This window comes from Eschscholzia californica, unplaced genomic scaffold (assembly GCF_041429995.1).
Source record: "Eschscholzia californica isolate CP2 unplaced genomic scaffold, dmEscCali1.0.p SCAF_1, whole genome shotgun sequence".
NCBI classification, from domain to species: Eukaryota; Viridiplantae; Streptophyta; class Magnoliopsida; order Ranunculales; family Papaveraceae; genus Eschscholzia; species Eschscholzia californica.
This window is the reverse complement of record NW_028238198.1, coordinates 52,684,819-52,697,141: the sequence shown is the minus strand read 5'-3', so window position 1 is coordinate 52,697,141 and position 12,323 is coordinate 52,684,819. Positions and strand designations below refer to the sequence as shown.

General features: G+C 40.8%; 1 protein-coding gene across 1 annotated transcript in view; it reads right to left on the bottom strand.

The window, feature by feature from the left end:
* Nucleotides 1–10,749: 10,749 nt before the first annotated feature.
* Nucleotides 10,750–12,323, bottom strand: part of LOC147567568 (U-box domain-containing protein 45-like) — a 1,791-nt gene continuing 217 nt past the window's right edge. Inside the window, exons 1-2 of the mRNA XM_086669745.1 lie at nt 12,010–12,323; nt 10,750–11,777 (exon numbers count right to left, since the gene is read on the bottom strand). The exon at nt 12,010–12,323 is cut by the window's right edge and continues 217 nt beyond it. Coding sequence (XP_086525871.1) covers nt 10,976–11,777; nt 12,010–12,227 — 1,020 coding nt within the window. The 5' untranslated portion in view covers nt 12,228–12,323 and the 3' untranslated portion in view covers nt 10,750–10,975. The remainder of the gene's footprint in view (nt 11,778–12,009) is intronic.

Genomic DNA, 12,323 nt, shown 5'->3' with positions numbered 1-12,323 from the left:
AACGATCTAATCTAAAAGTGAGAGGTGAGAGTGATTCGGGAAAAATGGTCGAGCAAGAATCGAATGAGGAGGATACTTCGATCCACAAAGTCGATAGTGACTAGTACTAATGATCTATAAGCATAAAAAGTTAGTTAACTTCACCCATTTACTTGGATGGGTCAACGAACTCTTGGTTTAACTCAGATTCCAGTCCATGAACGGTCTAAAAATCCGGAAGATTTTATCATTAAAAGCAATAAAACTCTTGTCACATCAAAACATGTATCACGAGTATCCGACTACAAAAGCTAGCTAGACATGGTGGAGCACATAATAAACGGGAAGAAAATAAAGAAAGACACGAGTTAAGATGAGAATCTCCCTATTCGATGAGGCGCGAGACTAAGATCGACGGGAAATATAAGTGTTCAAGTGCTGTCGATCTCCCTGTAACAGAATGCAGGGGTCCCCTTAACAGTGTATAATAGGTGTCCTCTCAGCAGAACTTGACCTCCCCTTTACAGAGTGTCATCTTCTTCCTCTCAAACCAAATCCACCATGAAAGCTTTAAACCAAGCTTTCTCTCTCTATCAAATCAACATCAAAGCACAAAGAAATTCAAAGGAAGCCAAGACAAAGTAGCTCCAAGTCAAACCCCTATAGTTTCCGGCCAAAATTATGGCCGGAATCACCACAACCTAATCCGCCCGGATCTGTTTTTCCGGCAAGAAGGAAGATGCGGCTGCTGCTTTCCCGGGAAGGGTTCTAATCGTCGCAAGCTGCTACTGAGTTCGAGCCGAGCTGCTGTTCTGAGTTAATCCCGAGCTTCTCTTGTTGTTCCTCAATAAAATCGAGCTGCTTCAATGGTGGAACCAAACTTCTTCTTCACCCCGAGCTATGGTGCTGTTCTTGTTGAAAATCCCGACCTACTCCGTCACCTCTTCCCGTGGCTGCTGCTGTGTCGCGCCGACCAAAGCTATGGCCGGCTAGTGTGGTGGTCGGCCAAGCTTTGGCCGGAACTCCCCTTTCTCTCTCTTCCCTCCTTCCAAAACCCTAAAAACCTAGTGTACAAGATGATGTCCTCCCATCAGACCCTTCTCTTTCTTTTCAAAGAAAGTCATTTGACTTGGTCCTGTTTGACCTGGGCTAACCTCTCTTAAAGAGTGGTGCTTATAAAACTTCAACTTGTTCTTTCTCTTCTTTGAGTTGCTTCTTGAACTTGGGCTTGGACTTTGGTTTTATCTAAAACTCAGGGGTTGCCTTTAACTTTGTCCCTACTTCCTCTAATTTTCAGAAAAACGAAATTGACACTCGACTTACTTCTTCCATAACTTTCCCGTCCGAACTCCGATTCAACTTCCGTTTTCGCTGCTGGATTCACCATCGACTCCACTTGCCACTAAACCTCTGATCTCTGCCAAAATGACCAAAATACCCCTGGTCTCTCTTTCCTTCCGATCTCTTCCACATGAGATGAAAATGTGATAAATGTTCCGTTTTATTCCGAATGAAGCGTCAAACTCCAAATAAGGTACCTACCAAGAAAAACTTATAAATAATTAGAAATAAAACACGAAAAGAACTAACTCATCAAAGTTAAGTGATCCAAATGTGGCATTTTAACGCCACATCAAACATCCCCAAACTTAGAATTTGCTAGTCCTCGAGCAAATAAACAAAACAAAACAATAAAGTAAAATCCTAACTCATTTTCGGAGGAATCCCGGTTGCATTTAGCGTATGCAACAAGCCGTTAAACCCCTAGGTTACCCCTAGAGGACGAGTGTCGTCTCGTGAGGGTTTCCAGAGAATATACCCACAAAATTCAAGATTTCAAAGACATAAAAGAGTTCAACATCGATGTAAATAAGATAATGACAATTAATGACACACTCAAGCATGCTAAACAAGCGAATCAGAATCGATAAACGCATATAAATGTTAAAAGTCTCCTCACTAGTAGTTTCATCCTAAAATGTAAGTGTCCAACCATAATGAGCATCATCTAAGTCCAAAGTTACAAAACCTCGATTCCTATCTTAGTACATTTCGCCTCGACTTTAGCCTCACGGTCATACACTCAAAAACATGAAATCACTCAAAAATAGATAATACGGTTCACTCTAATGTGTGAGCATGGAATAAAGAGAAACTCAACACATACAAAACAAACGAGGATAACAAGTTTTAGAATGAAATGATCTCTAAAGAATGGAAATAACCACTAAAATGGAATGGGGAAGTTCACTCACCCTTCTCACCCACTATACCCTCTAACAATGCTTCCTAAAGGTCAACGGATACAAGTAATGAGATGGAAGTGATGAGATCCCGAGAATGTCGACTCCTTCAATAAAAAGAACGTTCAAACAACTTCTAAACTTAGCTTTTTGCTTTGAACACTTTATTTCCCACAACACTTACACATCAAAAGCATAAAATAACACATAAACTTTTTTTTTTTTTTTTTTCTTTTTTCACTTTTTTTTTTCATAACAAACAAATACTAACACTAGTATTCTCAACAAACAACTTTTTCTTCTTTCGCACTTTGCTTTCACATTCTTCTTTCTATAACTATCATGCCTTCATTCTCGGGAGTAAGATGATGAATAGATGGTGGAGTATCCGTTTCCCTAAAGTTGACACTATTATCGGGTTTCATGGACTACAAGAGTAAGGTCGCTATCCTGATGTCACTCCTAGTGGCTAAGAAAGTTGAGCTCATGAGATCGTCTAAGCTCTTTTAAAAGTTACGAGGTTGAGTAGCTCTTCATTCTACTCGGAGTTAGCGCAGAAGAGTACACTCGAAAACAATATAAAGGCTCAGATATCTCACATGGGTTTAAGTCTCCACTAATGACTCTTCTAGGTCCCTTAGAAATGTTTCTTTTTCCTTAGGATGCTACTCATATGATCAGACAACAAACGCTAAAGGACTTGACATTCATAAGAAAGACAAAGAACATGCATAACATTCACCAAAACTGAAACACATGCAACATACTTAAGCATACCACTAAGGTCATATCAAATCTACCCAAAAATTTTCAAATTTGGTCGAATTATTGAACCCTCTTGTCTTTTGAAACCCCATGGTCATGGCTGAAAGTCATACCCCATCCCCAAACTTAAAACTAACATTGTCCTCAATGTTTCAACCATATACTCACCAAAAGATAAGAATATCGAGAAAGTCTAGCCCACCGGTCTAGGTGTCAACCACTAACTCAGACTAAAATGAAAAGATGAGAATTGGGGTTTTGATTGGTTTATAATAAATAAACAAATAAAACGATCTAATCTAAAAGTGAGAGGTGAGAGTGATTCGGGAAAAATGGTCGAGCAAGAATCGAATGAGGAGGATACTTCGATCCACAAAGTCGATAGTGACTAGTACTAATGATCTATAAGCATAAAAAGTTAGTTAACTTCACCCATTTACTTGGATGGGTCAACGAACTCTTGGTTTAACTCAGATTCCAGTCCATGAACGGTCTAAAAATCCGGAAGATTTTATCATTAAAAGCAATAAAACTCTTGTCACATCAAAACATGTATCACGAGTATCCGACTACAAAAGCTAGCTAGACATGGTGGAGCACATAATAAACGGGAAGAAAATAAAGAAAGACACGAGTTAAGATGAGAATCTCCCTATTCGATGAGGCGCGAGACTAAGATCGACGGGAAATATAAGTGTTCAAGTGCTGTCGATCTCCCTGTAACAGAATGCAGGGGTCCCCTTAACAGTGTATAATAGGTGTCCTCTCAGCAGAACTTGACCTCCCCTTTACAGAGTGTCATCTTCTTCCTCTCAAACCAAATCCACCATGAAAGCTTTAAACCAAGCTTTCTCTCTCTATCAAATCAACATCAAAGCACAAAGAAATTCAAAGGAAGCCAAGACAAAGTAGCTCCAAGTCAAACCCCTATAGTTTCCGGCCAAAATTATGGCCGGAATCACCACAACCTAATCCGCCCGGATCTGTTTTTCCGGCAAGAAGGAAGATGCGGCTGCTGCTTTCCCGGGAAGGGTTCTAATCGTCGCAAGCTGCTACTGAGTTCGAGCCGAGCTGCTGTTCTGAGTTAATCCCGAGCTTCTCTTGTTGTTCCTCAATAAAATCGAGCTGCTTCAATGGTGGAACCAAACTTCTTCTTCACCCCGAGCTATGGTGCTGTTCTTGTTGAAAATCCCGACCTACTCCGTCACCTCTTCCCGTGGCTGCTGCTGTGTCGCGCCGACCAAAGCTATGGCCGGCTAGTGTGGTGGTCGGCCAAGCTTTGGCCGGAACTCCCCTTTCTCTCTCTTCCCTCCTTCCAAAACCCTAAAAACCTAGTGTACAAGATGATGTCCTCCCATCAGACCCTTCTCTTTCTTTTCAAAGAAAGTCATTTGACTTGGTCCTGTTTGACCTGGGCTAACCTCTCTTAAAGAGTGGTGCTTATAAAACTTCAACTTGTTCTTTCTCTTCTTTGAGTTGCTTCTTGAACTTGGGCTTGGACTTTGGTTTTATCTAAAACTCAGGGGTTGCCTTTAACTTTGTCCCTACTTCCTCTAATTTTCAGAAAAACGAAATTGACACTCGACTTACTTCTTCCATAACTTTCCCGTCCGAACTCCGATTCGACTTCCGTTTTCGCTGCTGGATTCACCATCGACTCCACTTGCCACTAAACCTCTGATCTCTGCCAAAATGACCAAAATACCCCTGGTCTCACTTTCCTTCTGATCTCTTCCACATGAGATGAAAATGTGATAAATGTTCCGTTTTATTCCGAATGAAGCGTCAAACTCCAAATAAGGTACCTACCAAGAAAAACTTATAAATAATTAGAAATAAAACACGAAAAGAACTAACTCATCAAAGTTAAGTGATCCAAATGTGGCATTTTAACGCCACATCACTCTGTCTCTCAGTCAGATGCGTCCTAGCCTAGCTAGATGAGTCCTTACCGGGTCAGATGCGTCCTAGACGCTTCTGGCCTAGGACAGACCATAGGCATCTCGGATGGGATGCCTTGGATGCATCTTGGACGTGTCCTAGATGCGTCCAGACCATCAGGTCTATTGCTTATCCTCTCGGATGCCAAGTCCGAGAGGTGTTGGAACAAGGAGACGCGTCCTAGACGTGTCTCGGGTCGGGACAGCACATAGGCCATCTCGGATGCTAGGTCTGAGATGCCTTGGTGCATCACAGTCGCGTCCTAGACCCTTCCGTGAACGGACGGCATGGGCATCCTGCACAGGATGCCTTCTGGACGCGTCCAGATGCGTCCTAGACGCTTCTGGTTGCTCCAGACGCGTCCTAGGTGCGTCCGGAAGCTTCCAGTCGCATCCTAGATGCATCTGGTTGCTCCTGAAGCGTCCTAGACGCTTATGGATGCTCCGGTCGCATCCTTGGTGCGTCTGGAAGCTTCCAGTTGCATCCCAGATGCGTCCAGACCTGTGTCCAGGGTCTCGGTCCTAGACCGAGACCACCTAGGATTCCTAAAAGAGCGTCCCAGACGCGTGAGCGACGTCTCGGACTCCTAGTCCGTCTCGGATTGGGATATCCCAGACGCGTCTTTCACGCGCTGGGATGTCCGAGACCGGAGAGTCTCGGACTCCTAGTCCGTGTTGGACTGGGATATCCCAGACGCGTCTTTCACGCGCTGGGAGGTCCGAGACCCGAGAGTCTCGGACTCCTAGTCCGTGTTGGACTGGGATATCCCAGACGCATCTTTCACGCGTTGGGATGTCCGAGACCCGAGAGTCTCGGACTCCTAGTCCGTGTTGGACTGGGATATCCCAGAAGCGTCTTTCACGCGCTGGGATGTCCGAGACCCGATAGTCTCGGACTCCTAGTCCTATCCGGACTAGGAATCCCAGTTCTTCACGGACTGGGATTTCCATTCCGTGTCCCACCTGGTCTTGGGCTCCCTGTCCGAGACCTGCTGGTCCGGCCCGGACGCGTCCTGGCCAGTCTGGCCAGCTGGGTTTCCAAAATTTTATAAACCCTAGTGTTCCAACTCGTTTCTTTTCGGTTTTTCTTCATCCAAGCTGCTGTTAGGTACTGTTTTTGATGAATCCATCATCCTAACTTCATAGTTTTGATGAATTTTATCAAAAAACTTAAAACCTAAAGCAAGTTTATGAAAACCCTTTCCATAAAACTAAGTTTTTAGTGTTTTTAGGTCATTGAATCATATCCAAAACCCTAATTGATCTAATCAATATATGTTTAAATCTCCATTCAAACTCCATTAACACTATTACCTAGTTGTTCAAGTTTGAATCTAATTCGTCTAGTTAAGGATAGTTCATGCAAACGACTCTGATACCACTGTAGGGGCCTGTCTATATGTATCTAATACATCTAATTGCTAGTGTTGTTAGCGGAATCTCAAACATCTATATGTTTAACACTAGATTACCAGGATCTATACATGAACATATCAATGAACTAGAATAGAAAGAAGATTACCTTAATCGCTTCTCACGAACTAAATCCCGACCAGTATTCGGAAGATAAGAGCCCTAATTGTTGTTCCTTTACTTGAGACACCGAGTGTATAACTTGAACTCCCTCCTTTAAGTCAGCTAGGACCTTCTTGAAGGTTGAGACGAAGAACTCCTTCTTCTTGACTAGATTACTGAGAAAACTCCTTTTTTCTCTCTCTCTGAGATGTGTATACTGAACTCTTTTCAGTTGGTTTTTTCCTTCTCAAAAACCCACACTCACACACACTTTCTCCTCTTCTTTAGGTTGTCTAATTAGGTCCTTATATAGAAATCCCTAGAATAGGTAACAATGAGCAAAGATTAAGGCAGAAAGAACGTGATACCTCGCCTTGAAAGTATTGATCGATATTATTGACCAGAGAAGCTATGGAGTGAGCAAAGATTCGGGGACAGTGAGACATCTTAGGAGAGAGCTCAACAAAGGCAAGATCATTTCCCTTATCAGCCATGGAGAAGCCACTAGCCCGGATCCGAGAAGCGACAATCCCGCTCCTCACCAAAGGGGTCACCCTTGAAGAAGACTCTAGAGGAACTGAAGGAGTGACAGGACTGTTAGGCTAACGGATCTTGATGCGGGCATAACTCCGGTCAACCACTGATTTGGTACGAGGCTTCTTGATATTAGAGGAAGATCGATGGTCACCAACCCTAACTCGTTTCTTCAAGAAAACTAAAAAGAGGAAAAAGATACCAATGAGAAATGATAAAGAAAAAAACGACGAAGGAAATGCAAGGACAAGAAAAGAATTACACTCCTATAGGGGAAAGAATCACACCGACCGACAGAAGAGCTTCAAAATTAGCAAGGTTCTCAAGAATCAATCCTTTCTTCCCTCTGTTCAAGGCATACATGGCCTTGAAACACTCGATGTCCCTAGGGTCGGAAGGAAACTTGGGAAGCTCGGTCGGAAAATCGGGAGTACGAGCAACGAAACCAAAATCTTTGCTCACATCCAAAGGACGAACAAAGAAGAACTTTTCTTTATAATCTTTAGGAGTAGACGAAGCAAAAAAGAAAGACCCCAAGCGAGAAGAGAAATGGTACCAGAAATGATCGCTAGACTTGATAGAAAAAATCTTATTAAAGGCATAAAAGCTGACCTTTTCACCTAGATGGTTATAAAGCAGGTAGAATGCCATGATCGTCATCACAGCATTAGGGCTCAACTGAAAGAGATGAAGACCATAATGATTCAACAGGCCCACCAAGAAATCAGGAAAAGGGAAAAACAAGCCCAACTTCAAGAAGACCTCATAAACAGCAACACGACGGACAGAAGTGAGGCAGACCCGTTCGTCAGGAGAAGGAAGAAGAAGTTCAACAGTAGGAGGAAATAAGTGCTCCACGCGAAGCCTATCAAGATTTTATTGAGTCATGGAGGTAGGTAGACGATTATGACCAGAAAAAGAAAGATCAGGGGTGGGAGCAGCCATTGATTTAAAAAGAGAGAGGAAAAGAAGATTTGGAGAACAACCGAGAGCGGTAAAGGAAGAAGAGAGAGATAAAAGAGAAGGATATATCTTGAGGAATGAGCTATTTATAAAGTAGTCCCAAAAGCAAAACAAGCAGCGGATACGTGCCAATAAATATCACGAATAAAATGCGGACGCGTGGCAGGTGTAGCAGACGATCCGGGAAAGTAAATATTCTTGAGGCCAAATCAATACAAAGGTAAAAAAGACAACGGGGACGAATAAAAATTATACGCAGAATAATAATTTTTATTTCAAAATAACACCCGTTACAAAGGAAGTTACAAACAAGGACATCCAGACTGAGTTGGATGATCAACATCTATTACTGAAGAAATTGCAAGAGAACAGAAAAAGCCATTGAGGCAAGGAAGCATTAAAAAAGCAAAGGGGAAAAGAAGTTGAGGAGTGAAGACGGCTATGAGACATCCCGTCAACACTAATGAATCGATCGGAAGGAGAATCCCGTCGTTCAGAGCACCACCCTACGAGAAGTTGGCTGCCGGTCGACCTCTATAAGCACCTCCCTCGCGAAGAAAAAAGGAAAAACCTTGGCCGAAAAGAAGAAGTCTTCGATCAAAAGCTAAGCCAAGAACGGTGTCTAACAAACCACCATTTTTAGGGTCAGACTCTAAATGAAACGTTGGGTAATTATTTCCAATATCGAAAAGTTACCCCTAACTATCTCCATTATCGGAAAAGCATCCACCAACAAGGTACCAACTATGAACTCGAACAGAGGCATCATCTCTAAACTTCCAGCAGAACAGGGGTCGAAGAAGAGTATCGAAAGAATATTAAGGTAAAAGTATTGAAGAAGAAGTTAAAGGATGAAGAAAATTCGAAGGCCAAAGGAGGCTATTTATAGTAGAAGGAGATCAAGAGATTTTCACCAACCGATCAAAGAAACATTAACTCAGGTGAGAGAAACTGTAACCTCGGTAATGCACCAAGTAATAATAGCAGGGCATTAATGCGCGGCTCAAGACTGACTCGGTCAGAGAAAATCAACGCGACCTGGCAGAGTTCACTCGCTTCTCCACTCGCAAAACACCACGTGGCCACACACGTCAACAGAGGGTGCCGTGAACAGCTACCTAAGAGATCAAGGAACACATGATCAGAAAATCAAACTTGTCATGCCAAATGAAACACGCACACCTGGATTCAGTATATCCGAAATAGCTCCAGACAAAGCAACCTCGACAAGCGACGCTTGTCGAGCGCAGTTGTAAAGAAGAATCCCCACCAACAGTTCGGATAGAATCCGCTCTAAAAGCAGAGCTCAGTAAATTCAAGAGAATGACCGAGCTTCATGAAACATCTCTGGTCCAGCTATCGCCCATGAACCAATTTCATCTCGATAACCAGTTTCATGTGGGGCAACCAGATTCATGTTGACACTCCATGACCCATGAAACAATTTCATCTTGATAAACAGTTCCAAGCTTTCCCATAAGATCTAGAGCGGTTAATCCCCTATATGCACAGTTCATCCTTAGGTGCTCCATCCCACAGACTCAATGTTATCCTTATTCTTAACAGAATCGCCCAAAATTAGAATACCGAAACAAATATTTGAACACATTTGCAGCCAACGAATGACTAAACCAATCAATCTAGATTTTACGAACCTTCTCGATTGACAATATGTATTGAACATGCTTCTCCACTTTTAGGTCCCCCATATTTCTCTAAATAAAACTTCCAAAAATCAGAAAGTGGTCTACTTTAAATACATTGTATGCTAACCAAAAACCTAATTCTAATAAACCTAATATACGAAGTCAAATCAATTATAATAAAAAGAACCATCTTTTTTTTATCAAAAAGAATGTGTCTACTAATTGATTTTATCATCAATGGATTGAATTATTTAATTTGCAATTTCTAACCTTCAAATGGTCAGCAAACAAAAACTTAGAAGAGGAATTTCATCAAATAGTTGGTCTACAACCTAAACCATCTCCAAAATTCTCAGAGACTCATCAATTTCCTCACAAATTTCATAAAAGGGAGAGCAAAATTATGTCTAAAACATGGAATAAGGATCAATAACCTCTATAAATCAGATTATTCAGATTTTAGAAACATGAGCAAAATTAATTATACTACCCGAATCCCCGAGACAGAAAGTAAAGATTTAGTATAAAACCCACTCCAGAAACCCTTAAGAGAGAATGTGGAGATTAAAGATAAACCCTAGAACAGTAGATTAGTTTCTGGTTTGCTCTCGGCTCCTCCTTGCTGGTAAACTCTCCTTTCTTTCCCGTCCCAAATAAAAAAAAATACAGCAGGAGAAATACCCAGATTGCCCTTACTCTGTTTTCACATGATCTAATTTTGAATGAATTTCATGAATAGGATTTGGTTCTGAAGTTTTTATTCATATTCTCTCATTTTGCATCAAAATTGGATACTTGAACTCATTACTTTTTTTGTATGATTGCATATATAGTGTAACTTATGTTTGTACTTAAGAGGGTTATACTTTGGTCTTTCAGATGAGTATGTGATTAGTGATAGAGATTGAGGTTGGAAATGATTGTGATTATCATATTTATCACTGGCATTCGAGCACTGGGTATCTATGTTTTACTTCAAGACTAGAAGCTTTTGATCCCGAAATTTCCGTTCCAATATGACTTAGCCATTTAGAATTAGACTAGTAAATGTTTTTCGAATCATTTCGCTGGCTAGAATCTCACATCGAAAATGAAGATGGCAATGTTGGTTAATAGATTAAGTGATCAAGGCTTGTCCGTTTCTAGCTATCGTATACCTTTAGTTTGATATACTTTTGACAATTCATTAATATTTTTAGGATTGAGCTACCTTCTGGAGCAAAGAAGATAGTACATAGTACTGGACAGATAACAGGTGTAAAATGGTCATGACTTGTGCTACTAGTAACAGAAGTAAACAATTTAAAAACAAAGACCTAACCCTTATAATTTGTACATGTAGATGTGATCTTGATAATAGAAATAAAAAAAAAAAAAACCCTAAAAAAGATCAAACTCTAGAATTAATGATCATATCCTCAACCAGTTTAATTGTAGTCTGATCAATCTCAACTTCATCAGAATCAATCTTTCTCATCACCCTCTCAAGAACCCAATTCCTCATTTTCTTTCCTTTCGATCCATAATTCTTCGTCGAATTCTTTGGCCTCAGCAATAGTAACAGATCATGAGCTGTATTTTTAGCTCTCTTAGTTCCATCTACACATAGCTGAAGTAATCCTGGGATTGCTCCTTCCCTCAAAATCAAGTCAGTATACTTTTCTCTGCAACTTTTACATATTAAATGAAGTATTTCTACTGCATGTTCTTTAATCTGTCTTGAAACAGAGCATTCTTCAATTATCTCCACTAATGTCAAAATCCCACCTTCATTATCACCAATTTGAGTAACTCCGATTTCTGATGAAGAAGCAATTGTTTCGAGTAATCCTACCGACTTCTCAACGATTGGCGAACTTTTATCTGATTTGTAAATAAGTTGGAGTACATAAGAAATAGTACCAGACGAGATTATGGGTATAATTAGCTCTTGACAAGTTGAGAGATTGTGAAGTATGTTAATGGCATCAAGACTAGTTTGAAAGGTATGATTATACCCATTGTTGTTGTCTTCTCCGTTCAAGATTTCGAGTAGAATCGGAATGATCCCACATTCTGCAATTACCATTTTGTTTGGTTTGCAACTTGAAAGTGTTAATAGAATCACTATTACAAGTTCAACCAATATTTCATCCATAAGTAGTTGTATTAGTACTGGTATAGATCCTGCTTTTGTTATCCTTATTTTGTTCCTGAAACATAACAGAATCCCATATGAAAATTTAGAGAGAGAGAGAGAGAGAGAGAGAGAGAGAGAGAGAGAGAGAGAGAGAGAGAGAGAGAGAGAGAGATAGAGAGAGAGAGATAGAGAGAGAGAGAGGGAGAGAGAGAGAGAGAGAGAGAGAGAGAGAGAGAGAGAGAGAGAGAGAGAGAGAGAGAGAGAGAGAGAGAGAGAGAGAGAGAGAGAATGGGTAAATGAGTTACCTATCACTGCCACTAGAGAGAGAGATGAGAGCAAGAAGAGAAGCTTCAATTGATTCATAATCTTGAGAATAAAGCAAGGAAACAAGACAATCAATTATACCATCAATATTGACTAACATTTTCTTTTGTTTACTATTTAGTTCACTAAGATCTATTGCTGCTTTAATCTTCTCTTCTCTTTCACCATTAACCAAAGCTTCAGCCAAGTCGACCTCCATTAATGAAACCTCAAAAAATAAGAATACCCTCACTTTGATAGCTCTTGAACTCTGTAGAGAAGAAGAGGATTTTTAATGGATAACTTGAATCAGATT